This window comes from Lissotriton vulgaris, chromosome 5 (genome assembly GCF_964263255.1).
Source record: "Lissotriton vulgaris chromosome 5, aLisVul1.2, whole genome shotgun sequence".
Classification (NCBI taxonomy): Eukaryota; Metazoa; Chordata; class Amphibia; order Caudata; family Salamandridae; genus Lissotriton; species Lissotriton vulgaris.
The window spans coordinates 1104730565-1104749419 of record NC_141693.1 but is presented as its reverse complement, the minus strand read 5'-3'; the positions used below and the strand labels follow the sequence as shown (position 1 = coordinate 1104749419).

Genomic DNA, 18855 nt, shown 5'->3' with positions numbered 1-18855 from the left:
AGTTTCTCCAGTTGTTCTAACTAAGAAGAAGACTGGAGATCTGAGGCCATGTGTGGATTTGAGATCGCTCAACCAGAACATCTTTGTTGATAGTCATCCACTTTCATGAAAGGACTGCCAACATTGGGTGTTCAAAGTACTTTTCAATCATTGATCTGCATTCAGTTTATCACCAGATTCAACCTTGGGAAGTGTCACAGTCACTCACTGTGTCTGACACTATTGGGTATTTCAAATATTTGAGACTTCCGTTTTGACTCGCATACGCAGCAAGTGTTTTTCAAAAGTAAATGGGTGGACTGTTTGGTAATGTGCCACATGTACCGGTCTTTCAAGAAGATATCTTGATTTTTACAGATCGTGAAGAAGAACATGCACAGGTGCTGCATAAAGCTTTGAGCATATTACAAACCAAAGGAATGACTGTAAAGCCCAGCAAATGCAAGCTCCTTGTACAAGAAGTTCAATATTTAGGACATCTTACTTCAGATAAAGGAATGAAACCCAACATTTGTAATGTAGGGGGCAGTTAAGAATGCCCCTCCCCCTCTGACAAAGGACGCCCTACAATCATTTCTTGCCCACTGTATTATGCTAGGTTTGTGCCAGGTTATACTCTTACTGTGCCCCCTCCCCCCCGAGATCTCTTCTCAAAAAGGTGAAAAAATTTGATTGATTGGAGTGATTCTGTCAACGCTGTTTTTGAAGAAATCAAACTATTGGAGGTAAAGAATCCCACTCTGCAACCTTTTGTGTCTAGTGGAAAATCCTTCATTACTGCTGATGCTAGTCTCAAGGGGCTTGGAGCGATCTTTTATCGGTGGAGGGGTAAAAAAAATACCATGTGTTTGCTGTTAGAGCTCTGTCCGGTGCCAAAAGCTATTAGAGCACTACAGAAAGAAAAGCTTTGGCTATTGTATGGGCAGTGCAAAAATGCAAAACATATTTATGGCAATTCCTGTGAAATCTTCACTGATCACAAGCCTTTGGTGTTCTTATTGTCTGGGAATGGCCTGGGCAGGGCATCTGCACGTTTAGTGTCCAAATTACAGGAGCATGAGGGGGCGTGGCTTGGACGGCAATGTGGACGGTCGTCTAGGTCCGTCAGCTCCGCATCCCTGAGGGGAAAACAACAAGCCAAAACAGCCAATTCCGCCAACAAAGGAGAGGAACACGCAGGGGAAAGCACCGATCAGCTGGGAAGACGACCAGAAGCAAGGGGGACAGCCGCAGTGCCGAGAAAGCAGCCCAAGAACTTTGCCAAGAGCTTCAAAGCGTGAAGCCCAAGATGGCGCCTGGAGCTAACAGAGAGAACAACAAGCGGTGACTGTGCAGCAAACCGGCTTATGAAGAGAGCAGTGAAACAAAGAACAAACACCGCACGGAAAATGGAAAAAGGAGAGTAAGACAGCTTTTAGCGATTGGAACGCACTCAGGGCAGAAGAGTCGCGCAACCACCACCGCCTCCGTTCTAAGAAGGAGCACACGCAGCGAGGTAAGGCCGCCAGACAATTGATCCTCCACCAGCGAAAACAAAGCGGCGCGCTTACCGAAGAATCGACATCGTCAAGGACACAGGCACCGGAAGTGAGAGGAAGGAAAGCGCCATCACCGGAAGTCTTCCCCAACATCAACCTCAGGCGGAAGTCCCGGACAGGACCGGAAGAGGAAGGGTGTCATCGGCCGGCGCCGGAAGTAGAAGCACGAGCAAGGAAAACAAAGGGGGAAGGCTCGCCGAACCGAGAGGCGAAACATCTGCGGAAGCAAGGTTTGAAACCGGATCATACGGCGCGGAGGCGGCACAAAGCACCGCGCACGCAGCGCAGCACTGTAGACGCCAGATAAAGTGGCGCTGGGCGAGGAGGGGAGTCAGAGCACGACGGAAGCTGGCGCAAGCACAGCGAAGAACAGCGAAAACTGCACTCATAGCGGGTCCTAACTCAACGAGGGGCACGCGGCCACACAGCAAACTGCAGCGGCAGTAAGCAGCAACAGTCGGCAGGTCAGGACACTGGCAGATGCGAGCGAAGCAGTATTGCCGGTAGTGTGAATGGCACAGGGGCGTGGCTCTCACAGTAAGCTTTAGCGGCCTGCAGGCAAGGACGCAGGCAGCGGCAGCAAGAGAAGCCGGACATCAAAAGAGCACAAGGAGCGCATAAGCTAAGTGACGACGTGAACATAACAAAAAAGGGCACAAGCAACGCAAATTTGAGCCAAGAAGAGGCCAAAGGCGTCAGCGAGAGGCCAAAGACAACGTCATAGCAAGGGCAGGACCGAGTCCCTTAAAAGCACACAGTGCAGAGCAAGTGCAGCACACATTAAAGGCGACAGGCAGAAACCAGTCAAAACAAACACAACATCCAGCCTACCCTTCTGAGCGCGTAAGCACGCAGCCCCAGCGCCCAAAGCAGTAAGACAGAAGCGAACGAGACAAGGCACACGCTGGCAGGACTTAAGGCAAAGACCAGAACAAGGTACATCCGGGAACCGAGCAGATTCAGACTGCAAGGCATCTCAGAGAAAACGCCAAAGGCGACAGAACTACCCAAGACAACCCTAGCGGAAGGGAGGCTAGGCGGCATCCTATCAAGGAGGGGCATTACAACTATGGCAGGCAACGAAGGGAAAGCAGCTGGTGACCAGAAAAAACCAAAGATAGACAACCAAGGGTCGCCTCTGAAAAATAACAAGAGCGAGCCGGCCACCCTAGAGACGATCCTGCGGAGAGTAAATGAGGGGATCGAAGTTGGAAAAGATACAAAACTCAAGGTGGAGAACATGCAGCTCGAGATGGCGGCTATAAGAGCGGACCTCCACAAAGCCACGACAAGAATTGAGATGACAGAAGGTAGAATAAGTGCAGTGGAGGATGAGACAAGGGACAACACCAAAGCCATAGCCGAGCTGCAGAAAACCACGATAGCCATACAAAAACAGCTTGCTGAGAAGGACGATAGAGCAAGAAGAGGCAACGTAAGGATCCTAGGAGTGCCGGAGGGGACAGAAGACAAAGCGGGCTCATGCGCAGCAATGCTAGAGGAGTTGATCCCCAAACTCACCGGCATCATATTCGACAGAAGGTTCGAGGTGCAAAAGGCATACAGAATACCGGCAGGAAAGCCCACAACAGGAAAAGGGCCGAGAGCAATAATATGCAGCCCGCTCAGACTAAGCCAAACAGACGCCATCTTCGCCTTCGCTAGGAAAAACCAAAACCTGAGGTGGGAAGGCAGCAAGATCGTTTTAACTCAAGACTACTCCAAACCCACGGTAGAGTCGAGAAAGGGATTCCTGGCCCTCAGAGAAACACTACGCAGAAGAGGAGCCACCTTCAGCTTCGTTGGTCCGGCCAGATTCAAAGTAATGGACAAGTGGAAGACTATGATTTTTGAAAGCCCGGAGGAACTAAGGAGATACCTGCAAGGCTCACCCGTGGAAGAGATGGAGGATAACAGAAGCCCAGGAGCAGCGAAAAGAAGCGCCTCACCGGATGAGAATGGACAATCTGAATAAGTGAAGGCGATAAAAGCCGAAGGGAAAAGAAAAGGAATAAAATCACCAATGGCACAAGGAACATATCTACCTCATTAAACGCACAACGGGAAATAAAAGGTACTATAACTAGAATGAAGAGCTACAGCTAGTTCATCAAATCCAAGGTCAACCATGGCACTACCTAACGAGACAATCAAGCCGCAGCAGAGCAGGGTGCCGGGCTCTGTCCTTGGTAACATTTCCACCTCAGTCGAGCTACATCAAGGAAGGAAACCGACACTACCTCAGGGAAAAGACGCGGAGCAAAGGAACTTTGTCGTCGCACACCCACTCAGCAAGTAAGGGAGGGGGGGAGGGACAAACGGGGGGGAGGGGGCGGGAGAACGGGGGGGAGCGGGGAGCACACACATGGGTTTACTCACTATCATCTGTCCTCTCTATACTCTATCTTTCTATCCTTCTATCTTTCTCCTTACACTCACTCGGGGGAGAAGTACACGCAGGAGAAGGGGGATGGTCCCACACACAAGCCGAAGACCGGAAAGACGCAGAGAAAGGCCACTGCAAATGCGAAAACCAAAGCATTGTAAATGATAAACAGCAACAAGAGTAGCATTGCGTCTGACATTAAGATAGTGTCCCTAAACGTCAAGGGTCTGAACAGCCCGGTGAAAAGGAGGAAAGTACTCGATCACCTTAGGAAACTTAAGGGCGACATATACGTACTCCAAGAAACAAGATTGCAAGCAGAGGACATCAGCCGCATAGGGGCCAATTGGATAGGTGAGGTGCAGGGCTCACCAGCACAGAATAAGAAGAACGGGGTAGTAACAATTATAAGCAAACACTCCAAAATAGAAGTGGTAGGCTCTCAGGCAGACACACAAGGGAGAATGCTCACGACGACACTCAGAAGGGCGGGGGAGACATTCCATGTAGCTAACATATATGGACCCAACAGTGACGACAGAACATTTTGGGAGGGGGTGGGCGCACAACTGTACTCACTACCTCTAGGAGACCTGCTGATCGTCGCGGGGGATATGAACCAAGTCCTAGACCCAGCAATTGATAAGCATCCGTACAGACCAAGCCAATCAACGAACAATCCCCACATCCTTAAAAATCTCTGCTCCAAACTAAGTCTAAGAGACCCTTGGCGCATAAGTAACCCAGACGCCAGGGAGTACACTTTTTACTCCAACCCACACAACTCATACAGCCGAATAGATTACATTCTGATGTCAGAAACACATACTCACCTCATAGACCACACGGAAATTGGACCCAGAACTATATCAGACCACTCACACATAAGCCTAACATTATCGGGCAGACACAACGACGAGCCGTCCCGCAGATGGCGATTCGATGACAGTCTGCTCCAAAACGCCCCAGCGAGAGCCAAAATAGAGGAGGCAATAAAAGAATACCTACTACTAAACGATAAACCAAACACTAGCAGGGAAGTCCTATGGGACGCCCTGAAGGCCACCATTCGGGGAACAGTCATGACAGTCAAGGGTAGGATGAACAAAGACAGAAACAAGAAAGTTGCAGACCTAGAGAAGGAAATTAAAAAACTTGAGAACAGCCACATAGCCAGAATAGAGGACAGGAACACACTCACAAACCTAACTAAATTAAAGTACGAACTAAACAGGATACTGAGCGAGAGGGCGGGCACTTGGATCAATAAATATAAATCAATTAATCTATGCACCGCAAACAAAGCGGGCAAAAACCTAGCATCCTACCTGAGAGGAAAGCAGAGACACCACACGATAGGTGCCATCAAAGACAAACACGGCATATCCCAGACCTCAAACAAAGACATCCTAGAAGTCTTCAGGGATTTCTACGAGGGACTGTACACAAAGGATGACACACTGCAAGATGATGGGGGGAAAGAGCTACTAGCGAACATAGCCACACCCACACTGACGGACCAGGAACGAGACATCCTGGAAATGCCCATAACGGGGGATGAGATAGAGAGAGCCACGCAAAGCCTCAAAGATAACAAGGCACCCGGCCCAGACGGGTTCACAGCTGGCTTCTATAAGCAATACCTGAACTTACTCAAACCCACAATGAGGGAGGTATTCACAGCATGCGCCCAGAGCGGACACATGTCACCCTCAATGGCGGAGGCAAATATAATAGTGATACCCAAGGAAGGGAAAGACACAACAGAGGCGAAGAACTTTAGACCGATCTCCCTCATCAATGTAGACTGCAAAATATACGCAAAAATACTAGCCAATAGACTCAACGCATACCTTCCGAAACTCATACACAACTCACAAGTAGGCTATCTTAAAAACAGGATGTCACATGACAACACGAGACTCCTATGCCACGTAATTAACCACTCCTCACGTAGCGACAACGCAGCGGTCATGATAGCTTTAGATGCTGAGAAAGCCTTTGATAGAGTTTCATGGCCCTTCTTAGATCAGTGCAGGGGGAAATTTAGGTTAGGTCCAAACTATAGGAAGATGGTGATGGCCCTATATGAGAACCCCAAAGCAAGGGTGGTGGTCAACCGAGGCACATCAAACACACTAAACTTGGGAAGGGGAACTAGACAAGGATGCCCCCTGTCACCAGCCCTATTCCTGCTAGCCATAGAACCGCTCCTCACGATGATCAGAACCAATGTGGACATTGTAGGGATACCAATAGGGGGAGAGACTTTCAAGCTAGCGGCGTACGCAGATGACGTATTAATAGTCACGGAAGACCCAGAGAGATCCATAAAAGCACTGACTGACACCATTGACAAATACGCCAAGGTCTCGGGGTACAAACTTAACAGAGACAAATCTGAATGCAAACCTCTAAACATCCACGCAACAAGAACAGTATTAGGAACATCAGGACTAACATGGCAACCAAAACCGATAAAATATCTGGGTATCCTCTTCGAGAGGGACCTAAGAATGACACTGGAACACAACGAGCATGCAACGATAAAGAAAATCAAGGACAAGGTAGAAGGGTGGTCCCCCAGGTTCACAACATGGTGGGGAAGGATAGAGGCAATCAAAATGATGCTCTCACCGATGGTCAACTATTTGCTAACAATGCTCCCACTGACTAACACAGAGAGCTTCCACAAGACACTTGACAAGTTACTAAACAGCTTCCTTTGGAGGGGGAAAAAACCAAGAATAAGCCTACACAAGCTAAGGCTATCTAAAGAACAGGGTGGCCTGAACATAACGAATTTCAAGCGATTTCAGACGGCATGCATAGCTAGACAGGGACTACATTGGCTAGACCCAAGAAAGGAATACACCCCAGCATGGCTATCTTTTGAGCGCGGCCTACTAAAGGGCATGAACCCTATAACACTCCTGACAGCCACACGACACCCAGCAGTGAGGGAGAACCCCGTCCTCAAGAACACAAGGACTGCTCTACTGAGCGTCGACAAAACACTGCCAACAAGCATCAGGGGAGGACAATTTGAATCCCTCTGGCACAACCCTACCTTAAAATACAGAGATAAGGTTCTAGACATGCCTGTGTGGTACGAACAGGGCATATCCACGGCCCACGACCTTCTAAGACAAGGCGAGAACACAACGTTTGACACACTCAAGGAAGCACACAACCTACAAAACATAGAACTATACAACGTCCTGAAAATAAAAGTGGCTATTAGGAAGGCAAACCTCACAAGTCAGACACCTCCACTCTTACAGCTTGCAGCTAATCTCAACAAAGCAGGACACCAAATAGCACACCTCTACAGAGCCCTAAGCCCCAAACACACCAAACTCAATGACAAAGTTACAAACTTCTGGGGGACTGTAGCAGGGAAAGAACTAAGCGAAACAGAAAAGGCCGAATTGTGGAGATCGACCGCTAGGAAAAAGATAACTGCTTCACTAAATCAGACCAAATATTGGTTAGTGCACAAGGCTTACTGGACACCGGCCCGCCTATCCACCCTGGGGATCCGAGAGAGCGACACATGCTGGAACTGTAACGAAGGTAGGGGGGATTTAGAGCATCTCTTACTCAGCTGCCCCCAGATCAAGGATTTCTGGGAAAGAACGGGGAAGCTTATCAATGACATCACTGGTGTAGCCATACACATAGATTTTCCAAGTCTAGTCCTGGGCTTTGCATCCCCGTCCATCACAACGACAGAAGACCGCGACCTCATCGACCTTCTGTTGACGGCTGCAGTCAAAATAATTCTAAGCAACTGGAAAGACACCACAAAAGCGACACCACAGGCATGGCTCAACTGGGTCACTTTCCTAAGAGGGGCAGATAACATTACAGCGAAATATACACCGAAAACACACAGGCAATCAAACATGTGGAGGCCCTTAGACCTCTACCTCTCATCACATAAACCCCCCTAGGCGCAGACACCAGACACTAGACAGCCACCGAGGGACACACCACAGGGACCGACACTCCAGCAAGAGGAAACCGGCTAGGAAGTACACTCTCCTATCTCCTACCTCTATTACTCTCTATCCTCTCTATCGTCCGGGGTGCTATACCCACCAGGCAGATCAAAGGGGGGAAAGAAGACAACGCCAAGCAAGACTCGGATAACGGACTTCTTCTTCCTTCTTGGACTAGTAGAACTATCAGACCCCACGCACCATGGCAAGGAACGAACTACTGCAGGACAATATTACTATACCCCCCCCCCCCCCCCCCCCCCAAACGGCGCCTTCTTTTTTTCTCTTTTCTTTTTTCTCCTCTTTCTTTCCGCCACTCATGTATGCTCCATGTAAATATATATTTTTTTTACATACAATAAAAAATTACAGAAATAAAAAAAATAAAAAAATGAAAAAAAAAGCAAATTACAGGAGCATGATCTAGTGGTTAAGTACATTCAAAGGGGAAGATCATTGTCGCAGCTGTCTGTTCCTGATGTTTTGAGTAAAGTGGAGTATTTTGTCAAAATAATTTGGCCATCTGAGAAATCGCTCACTGAAGAAATTAGGTGTTTTGCTCAAATTGCTGAGGAGTTGTAATTTGAAAATGGGATTTGCATAAGAAATGGTCTATTCATTCCTCCAGAGAAATAATTATTTGTATAGCTCATGAGGGACATATAGGAATATCAGATGCCTGCAAGAAGATAAAATGTGTATGTGTCCTCAGTGTGTCGTTTCAGACAAGCACTGAAAGTTGTCTAGGAAAGTGTTATATCCTGTTCCCTTCCCAGAAAAATCTTGGGAAAAATTACCTTCGATATTTCTGAAACGTTTAACCTGCTTCCATTTGACAAGAGGTATCTTTTAGTAGCCATGGACTACTTCTCAAAGTGGTTGTATTACTCCTTTGCAGAGGTAACCAACTCTTCGACAGTGATCACTTTCCTTGATAACATTGTTAAAGTGGAAGGCTCACCCTGCTGCATAGTTACGAACAATGGCATGTACTTTGTCTCTAGCCAAATGGAGGATTTTATGAAGAAGTTTGATGTCAAGCACTCTCAGGTTGCATTTCATAGTTGATCCTCTAGTGGATTAGTTGAGAGGGCTAATCAACAGCTCTTGCAGCTATTAACGTTGTTGAACTTTTACAGGAAAAAGTTTCAACATATCTCACTCTACTATGGGAATTACTCCTTTTAAAGCACTCAGACAGGGAAGCCAGATCAAAACGTATGCCACAGTGGTTTCATAATTTCTCTGCTGGGCTAGGGAGAAAGTGAGGGGGAAGATGCCCAAATGGTTAGAGACAGGGTGGCTGTTAAACAGCTTGTGCAGAAGACTAAGTATGATGGCACGTCTGGAGCCAAATGATTAAAGATTGGGTTCTTATCAAGAAGCCGTAGTGAGTCAGCCGAGGTCAATCCAGGTTTTCTGTACCAGTACAAGTCATTAGGGTCAGTAAACCTTCTGTCTTACTTGATGGATGCTGATGGGGATGGAGGAATAAGGACAGTGTAATCTGGTTAACAGAAAGTCAAGTGGACATATTTAAGCACATTTATGCTGACAGAGTTGGTGAGGAGGGTGATTCTGTTCTAAGGCATGAGGTTGACTGTGGGGTTATGTCTGCTCCTGTAACCCATGGACTGAACACCTCTGCTGTGATTGTTTTGAGTGCCTCCTCAAACAATTCCCAGGTCAGTGCAAATAGCAGTGCGCCCAGCATTAGGGTTGCAGAGGATAAAAAAGGGGCAACTGACTCCAATCTCCCAGTGTCAATTGTTCAGGACAAATCATTCCAGGAGATTTCGTCTGCTGGCAGCCAATGCTCAATCAAATTGCCAACTAAACTGCACGAGTATAACTGAATGTGGTATAAGCAAGTGTTTTAACTGCTTAAGTTTTCATTTAATACATTGTGTTTTGAATCTACTATGTGTATCCTGCTTATGTATTGTTTCCGTTTAAATGTAGCTTAATATTCCTTGCATTCCTTTTGGAGATGTGTCCTCTCGAGTGACCGTTTGGTTCTAGAGTGGACAGGCAAGTCCTAATGCTGGATGGGAGCTTGTTTGGTCGTGGGTCCATTTGAAATAAACTACTGGATTTGACATTTTACTACTCCTGCTCTTTTCTCCCTTTTATGAGCAAATTTGAAAAGCTGAACCCACACCACACACTGGTCTGTTCCATAATGGTTAAAAATAGATAGGTAAAAAAATGTTTGGCAAAATAAATATTTCTCCACCAACCCAAATCAAACTAGTATCAGGGGTTTAGCCGCTTTAAATTGTCTTACATCATAAGCCACTCACCTCTGGTAAAGTTGATATGTTGTTGTTCTCCAGATTCAGTTCATCCAGTTCACTGCACTTTGCTAAAGACTTCGGTATTGCAGATAACCTGTTGTACCTTAGTCCAAGACGGCTTAAACTGGAGAGATTACCTAAATCAATAAGGTAAGAATGTTTACGCGCAAACACTATTAAGGTAAACACAAAACGCACATCAGAAAATTAGCAGTGAAATACTTGAAAAAAATATTCATTCATGAATTGTACGACATTAAAAAAAGGGTTGAATTCGCAGAACGTAGAAAGCCAAATATAAAAAAAAAAAAAAAAAAAACTTCCCTTCTCAGAACTGGTATGCAAGCCAATGGGCTGCCAGGCAATAGTCATAATAATTTGTTATTCTCTCCGAGGGACACGTAGCACTCTTCCAGGAGCACTCACATGTCTTACCAAGTATTCATTCATTGGTCCTTACTTTGGGCTCCCACTGAGAGAGCTCAGACTTTAGTTAAAAATGTCTTGATGTGGATATTACTAAGTAGTGTTCTTCCTGCTTTGCTTTGGTTCAATACAAAACTCTAACATGGTGAGATCCACACCATAATGCACAAATTGTATTTCAATTAAATTTTTTATTATGATCTAGAATTGCGCAGAATTCCACATAAGAATACATTTTTAAAACAATTCATTCCACAATAAATTTCCAATATAATTTCAAGTTATCATTTTCATTTAAAAACGCGAATGAACATAGCAGGAGCAGTCGATCTTAGAAGGTATAAAATCGAAAAATGGTGAACTTTAAATAATCGAATTGTCATACATGAAATATTACTAATTTATACAGTTTTCTAATCTGAAACTATCCTAAAAACATTTGATAATAAACGTATTATAAAATTCCAAAATATAAAATTTACTAAACAGTACTGAATCATGGGCGTAATAATGATAATTTATCTATTCACTAAACTGTACTATGTGATCAGCAGCATAATAACAGTGCAAAGTAGTTCACTAACATACACTCGCCTATTTCAATATACTGTACACAATAGTTTAGCAGCAAAACAATGATTTAGTAAAATACATCAAATCCTAAAGGTCAGTAACTAGAAAATAAGGTCTATAATGAAGCCCATGCTTAATTCTGACCTAATAGATAGAGCATCAAACATTTAATACATGATGACTTAGCAGCAAAACAAATTTAGTAAAGTAGTTATAATCCTAAAAATAAATGACTAGTAGCTAGAAACGTTTGAAAAAGTGCATATGCTTAATTGTAAATGCAATAAATCGGTCATGAGGACTAGAAGGTCGAGAAAAAGTGCAACTGCTCTATGCATCCTTTTTAACAAGGTCTTTACCAACCGATAAGTAGCAGCAGAATTTTTTTATATAAAGTGCACAATAACTAGCAGGAGAACATTTTTTGTAAAGTGCACATACACAGTTGTAAACATAACTAATCGGTCATAATGACCGAAGGGTCAAGATAAGGTGCAAGTGCTGTAAACATACGTGTCACAAAAAATCTTTACGACCTTGTAAAAATTGTTTTAAAAAAAAAACTATTTTAAAACATCAGTTCAGATGGGGGGGTGGGGGAGACACTGCAGGCAATTTCGGGCCTGTTCTGCTGTAGTAATGTTGTACTTTAAAAAGCAAATCCTTAAATGTCTACAGTGTGTTGAGTAATGCGGGACAGAGAAATAAAACAGGATTCAAATCTTGTATACAGAGATTACCCTCCCAAGATCCTGTTACGGTTCTTAGGGGGATTAACTTCAATCTCAGTAACAAAATCACCCTACGCACTCCATCTTTAAGGTTCTATAAGACATAAGGTTGGAGATTTTTGACAATACTACTCCCCACAATACAATCAATGCTTCTGTTCTCTGAACAAATTTTAAATATCTTTCAAGGTCGTTTTGCAAAGAACCACTGCCCCATCCATGTCTAAACCAAACATTGATAATGCTTTTAAATAATTACTAAAAATAGCACTTTTTTCCATATTTACAAATATTTCTCTGTGCAACGCTACCCTTCGCAAATTCTCAGAGCTATTTATCAGTGCATTACACCATCTTAAGCACGCGGCCATTGATAGTACAAATGTAGAAAGGAGACCAAATTCGAGTCTAAGCGCTGCAATCGGTGCCGCGCAATTCAAGTTACATATTTGGCGCCAGATCTTTCCTTCAACTTTCTCGTATTTGGCCCACTCTTGTGCATCGATTGTTTCACTGGCATAGCTCAGGGTTGGTGGGATCTTTATTTTATAAACTGAAATAATGTGTGAGAAATGTCTTTTCCCACAGTGGGTGTACAGACGATTAATTGCAAAGGCTTGTGAAATCACTTTACCTTTGCAATGATCCATATGTCTATTAGCTGAAAACCTATTTGTGAATATTTTTCCAAAATATGGATAAAATGTTACTACTTCCAGTTTTTTCTTTTCCCAAAAACCAGTTCAGATTTTTTTCTGACCTTACAACCTGGATAGCTAAAAATCATAACTTTGCTCTTTAAAATATTTATTTTTAAATAATACTCTTATGTGTACCTAATTAACTCAGAAAGTCGTCTTTGCAACCCAATTGTGGTTGGATCCATTATTATTGCATCATCTGCATATAACAGACAGCTCAACTTTAAGTTTCCTAATTGAGCGGGATCCCCTTTACTAAGCCCCACTCTGCTCGGCAGATCATTAATGTAAAAAGAAAAGAGTAAAGGGGCCAAGAGGCAACCCTGCTTCAACCCATTATATGTTATTATTTTCTTCGAAAGACCTTGTGTTCCCCCCAATAAAACCTTTGTCCAGGTCGAAGAATGGAGAGCAATTATTAATCTTCGAAGATTCCCTGGTATCCCCATAGAGACCATTTTCCTCCACAGCTTCCCCCAGTCTACCCTATCGAATGCTGGGGAGAAATCTGTAAAAGCGGAGTATAACGGGACACCCAAACCTACTGGATATTTTTCGGTTAAAGTTTGCAAAATAGAAATATTATCCAGTGTTTTACTATTCTTACGGAATCCTGTTTGTTCCAAAGGGATATGATAATTTCCGAATGCCCATTCTTGAAGATGAGTAAGAATACTCTTTGCAAGCAGTTTCCAGATTGTGACCAGGAGCGAAATTGGTCTAAAACTGGCCGGGGAATTTTTTGGGCCCTTCTTATATAACCGAACTAGTATGCTTCACTTCCAGGATTGTGGAATAACCCCATATGTATAACAATGGACAAACAACGGATGCAAAAATGTTGCCCATTCTTCACAATCCTGTTTTATTATGGCTACTGGTACATCATCTGGCCCCATTGCACTAGAATATCTTGCCCCTTTCATGTAACCTTCAATCTCCATGCATGTTGGTGCTCCTTGATCACCCCCCATAGATGGAACGTTAACCTCTTGGATCTGTCCAACTGTGAGATTTAGAGCATAGAGCGGGGAAATTTATATGGCCCATTCTGCTTTTGGGATTAAAATGGGTTTTGATTTTTCTCTCCCATCCCAGAACTTTGCGATCAATGCCCAATACTTCCTAGTATCCCCAGAAAGAGCCATTTCTTAAAGTCTAACCCATTTTTCATCTTCAGCACTCCTTCGGTCCGATGCCATTTTCCTTGTCCGTACTTGTTTTAGCATATATATTTCTCCCTGCCTTTGTGTCCTGGGCTCCCTAAATTTGTCTCCAATTAAACCATTAATTTCCCGATTCAGTTTTTTTAATTTCCCATGGTATCATTACTATTGGAGAAGCACTAAAGACTTGTTTCTTCCTTCTGAAAGTTCTAGTTGCTGCCAAGACACTCTCGTACCTCTGGACCGGTGTTCCTTGAGTAGGACTAGAAGCAATATTCTCAAAAACCCTCTTAAAATTTGGAGGCAAATTATTGGACCATCAAGTACGCCCATTATTTCCATTAAAACACATTTTCATTGCTCCGATTCCAAAGTTCAGACTTCTCAATTTTTATGTCCATGCTTGCAACTAAAATATTATGGTCACTCAAATTTGTGGCAGATACCTTGAACTGTATACATGCATTAAATAATTGAAAGGAAACTGCCATATAATCAATTAATGAATGACCATATGTCCCATGGAAAGTAAGCTGCGGGGGGAGTCCTCTGGGAATCTACCATTTAATATTACAAGGTATAAACTTCTAAGATGTTGCAAAAGTAGTAGGCCTTGTTCATCTGACTTTAATTGGACCGGCAGTACGCAATCTGGGATCGCCCATACCTTCTCCAGTTCTGGATTGGAAAAAGCCAAGATTGCACCATTACATAATTTAGCATTAAAATCACCTACCATCATTATACGTGAGCATTCTTCATTATTACCTAACCTTTGCACAAAAGTGCAAATAGAATCGACCAGTACATTAAACGCCCTCCCGGGGGATGGGGGGGGGGGGGATGTACACATTTACCAATAAAAGAAAAATTGCTTGCCCCAAATTATCCTGGCCTATTCTCAACTTTGCTCCGATACAGCATTCTGATGGGTGCTTATAGATCACAGGATCCCATACTATGTCACAACTGAGTAAAATAGCTAAACCTCCACTTGCATGCCCTTTTACAGATGCTTTTGCTGTACTACAGTACACATAAAAATTCTCAAACTGAAACTCTTCCCCGGACCACGTTTCCTGGAGGCAGATTATCCTGGGGTCTAATTATACTAATGACTTAAGCTTTTAACTTTATTTTCCTATCCCCCCCCCCACATTCCAGGATGGAATATGCTACTTACCAGTATGCATCTGTTCTTGGCATGTAGGGCTGCTGACATTCATATCTGTGCATATATCGCCGCCTAGTGTTGGGTCCGGATGATTGCACATTGTTGTCCTGGAAGAGTCTTCGAAGTATCACGAGATAGGTGGCTCCTCCCCCGGACTACAGTGCGCATGGGCATCCTCTCCATCCTCAGATTGTTTTTCGCCATTGTGGCAGGGATGGAGTATGATACAGTAAGTGATGTCCATGCTATAGAATAATTCTGAATGCTACAGCTGCGACAGGCACCGGGGAGGAGGGAGGGCGAAATGAATGTCAGCAGCCCTACATGCCAAGAACAGATGCATACTGGTAAGTAGCATATTCCGTTCGAGGAATGTGGGCTGCTGAATTCATATCTGTGCATAGAATGTATAGCAGTCTCCCTCTTAGCGGTGGTTGCCCGTGCCAGCTGCAGCAGCCTGAAAAAGAGTCTCGAGTACAGCCTGTCCTACAGCTGCTTGCTGTTTGGAGTGTACATCTACGCAGTAGTGCTTGGTAAATGTATGTATGGTAGTCCATGTGGCTGCTCTACATATGTCTTCTAGAGGAATGTTTCCCAGGAAAGCCATGGATGCCCCCAAATTGCGTGTGGAATGCGCCCTTGGGGGAACTGTTAATGTGCGTTTAGCTTTTAGATAACAAATTTGTATGCCTTTAACAATCCATCTGGCTATACCCGATTTTGAAATGGGGTTGCCTTTGTGCTGTGGTGAAAAGGCAACAAACAGTTGCTTAGTTTTCCTAAAAGGTTATGTTCTGTCTATATAGTACAGGAGAGCTCTCTTAACATCCAGGGTATGTACAGCTCTTTCTGCCACTGAATCTAGATTTGGGAAGAACACTGGCAGTTCGGTAGTCTAATTGATGTGAAACCGGGATACCACCTTTGGCATAAATTTAGGGTTGGTACGTAGCACTACCCTATTTGCATGAATTTGTATGAATGGCTCCTGAATAGTTAGGGCTTGTAGCTCACTAACTCTCTTAAGTGATGTAATCGCCACTAAGAAAGCCACTTTCCACATCAGTAATAGAATCTCACAGGAGTGTAGAGGTTCAAAAGGTGGGCCCATTAGTCTGGTTAGAACCACGTTGAGGTTCCAGACAGGTGAAGGCGGGTGTCTTGGAGGAATCACTCGTTTGAGTCCCTCCATAAAAGCTTTAATAGCAGGTACTCTGAAGAGTGAAAGGTGTTGCCTGTTCTGAAGATAAGCTGGTGTCGAAAAGGCCACGCGGCTCTCTTAGACGTCCTGCTCAAGAAAACTGGAACAAGAACTCTGCACCGATCATAACAATAACGACGACCCCGAAGGCCTTTTGGCCTTTAGAAAGTTTCTGAACTGGAGTAAAGAAAAGTACATCCGAACCCAATGGCGGAAAAAAACAATCTGAGGATGGAGAGGATGCCCATGCGCACTGTAGTCCGGGGGAGGAGCCACCTATCTCGTGATACTTCGAAGACTCTTCCAGCACAACAATGTGCAATCATCTGGACCCAACACTAGGCGGTGATCTATGCACAGATATGAATTCAGCAGCCCACATGCCTCGAACACGATGTTTCCCAATTGGCTACCCCCGTACTATGGGCTTTGTAGTACTGGTTTTTGACCCATTCAGAGTACCTGCAACCCAGCTCCACTTTGGTACCTCATCCTCCCAGTTAGCATTGGGGCCCATCGGACTTCAGGTGCTAAAATATTAATTTCTCTATCACCCGGATTTCTTCCTACTGTTATTTCTATATCTTGATAGTTTATAAGTTTACACCCCTATTATTAGAGAAGCCATACCCTTGCACCTGATGAATCGTTACAAGGGTTTCTAATGGAACTCGGCAAGGGGGTACGCTAGAAATCACATCTATACCTCTTTTCCTAAAGCCATCTGCATTAGCTATAACCAGTGCTGACACTACCCCTGATGAAAATGTAGCTCTAGTGCTTCGGGGTGCACTCCTCCAGTCTAAATATACCATTTCAATATCTTTACTAGTTATTAACCCCAAATCCTCTATTTCGGTCAATATCTGTAGAAGGGCACTTCTATTCAGTAACATTGGTTCAGTTTCAAACAGGGAGTTAAAATTGAAAGACCTTCTCACTTGCCCGACTCCTGATCCAGTGTTCCTTATTAGTTTAATACCAGGCTGCCCTAAAACTGGATCTCTCTCCAACTTACCCCCTTTACTGTTAAAAACTGTAATTAGGTCCATCCCCCCACTCATCCCAAACTGTCCCCTGGCTGGACTCAAACGTCGTTGGTAAAATATCCTGCCCACAGGGGTGCAATACAGCACCTCCTGAAGCTACATTTTGATCCCCTAAATTATCCAGTACACTTAATATATGGTCTCTGCTTGTATAATAATTTGTCCCACTTTCATTCTGACCCTCTTGGCTCGATCGGACAATCAACACCGGATTCGAACAATTCGACCGATTATCATTTTCTTGCTCATACTTTCGACTCTTATTCAGTGTGGATCGCCCCAAAATCCATGTGTCCTTTCTACTAGGGGGAGATTTTTTACTTCTTCGCTTACTTGAAGGAAAAACAATTTCTTTTGCTTTTGTTTCGGAAAACGATGATTCCTCATCTTCTTCTTCCCCCTACGACCACCTCTAAAGTTACCTTCACTCACTACTGGAACCTCACCTAAGGGTACACTATCTAAGGTATTAGCTAATTCTTCAGGTAACTGAATACTTGGGTTTTTAGAATGACTTTTTTTTTAAAATAGAGTAAACGCGTAATGGGTTGGGAACTGGAGATGCTTTTGAGTTCAATTTAAATTTTTCGCCTCTGCTCTGTCCACTCTCATGAAGTTTTACTTGGGGTGAGCTCATAATTGGACTTCCTTTAAGCGAGACACTTTCGGTTCCCACGTTATTTTCTTTTATTTCCCCATCCACAGATTTTGTACCGCTTTTTAACATCCTATTGCATATTTGACATACATGGCTGGGTACTTCTGGGGCCTTTTTTAAATTCTTTATAGCTCGCTTGATCTGATCAAGATCTTGAACCCCTACCAGTATGGGCGAGAGTACTTCCAATATGTGATCAGTATTTAAAGTACTTTTTTCTAACAAAGATAACATTGGGGAGAGGATTCTTTCTAATGCATAAAAAAAATCTCCAGAGTACCCCCCCGTCCACACATTCTCGATAGAATTCATAATGTTCTCTGCCCCCTTATCCAATAAAGCGGATATCCTTTCAGCAGAAAGATCCAATAAAACAGCAGCATGGGATAAACTAGAAGGTGAACTACTGTACAGAGTAGGCATATGTGGTGGAGCTGCTGTTAGGGCCGATACAATTCTGGATCTGGATACAGTTCTGGATCCATCTCCAAGGAACCAGTCTTTTTCAGCTGTGTCATTAGTTCTTCATTCTTTTCAATTTGCTTAGCGATGTCCGGTAAGGTATAATCCTCAGTTTACACCTGCCCAGAGCTAAAGCTTTGTTCTAACCGCTGTTGCGCTTTTAATGGAAGTTCACTCAATTTGGTCGGCAAAAAACCAGGCTCAAATCTGTGCATACTTCTTGAATTGTCAAAGAGGGATACCAATCCTGTCAATGGAGATAATGGAATAGGTCCCTTTCTTTTCACATTATTCTCCTGGGGGCCTTCTACTTTGCCCACCGACAGATCAGTTTCCATATTGCTACCCTCCCTTCCTAATTGTAAAACATCAATTTTAGATGGAGGCTGTACAGATTTTCCACCGATATTATTCGGTTGTATAATTACGGCAGGGTAAACAACATCCAAATTAGAGAACAGACTGTCCTCCCTATTATCTGCTGTTACA

General features: G+C 43.9%; 1 protein-coding gene across 2 annotated transcripts in view; it reads right to left on the bottom strand.

Moving 5' to 3' along the window:
* The window catches only part of SHOC2 (SHOC2 leucine rich repeat scaffold protein), a 279109-nt gene that overhangs the window by 158839 nt on the left and 101415 nt on the right, over positions 1-18855 (bottom strand). For both annotated transcript variants that reach the window (XM_086922782.1, XM_086922783.1), the window contains one exon: positions 10232-10362. In XM_086922782.1, coding sequence (XP_086778908.1) covers positions 10232-10362 — 131 coding nt within the window. The remainder of the gene's footprint in view (positions 1-10231; positions 10363-18855) is intronic.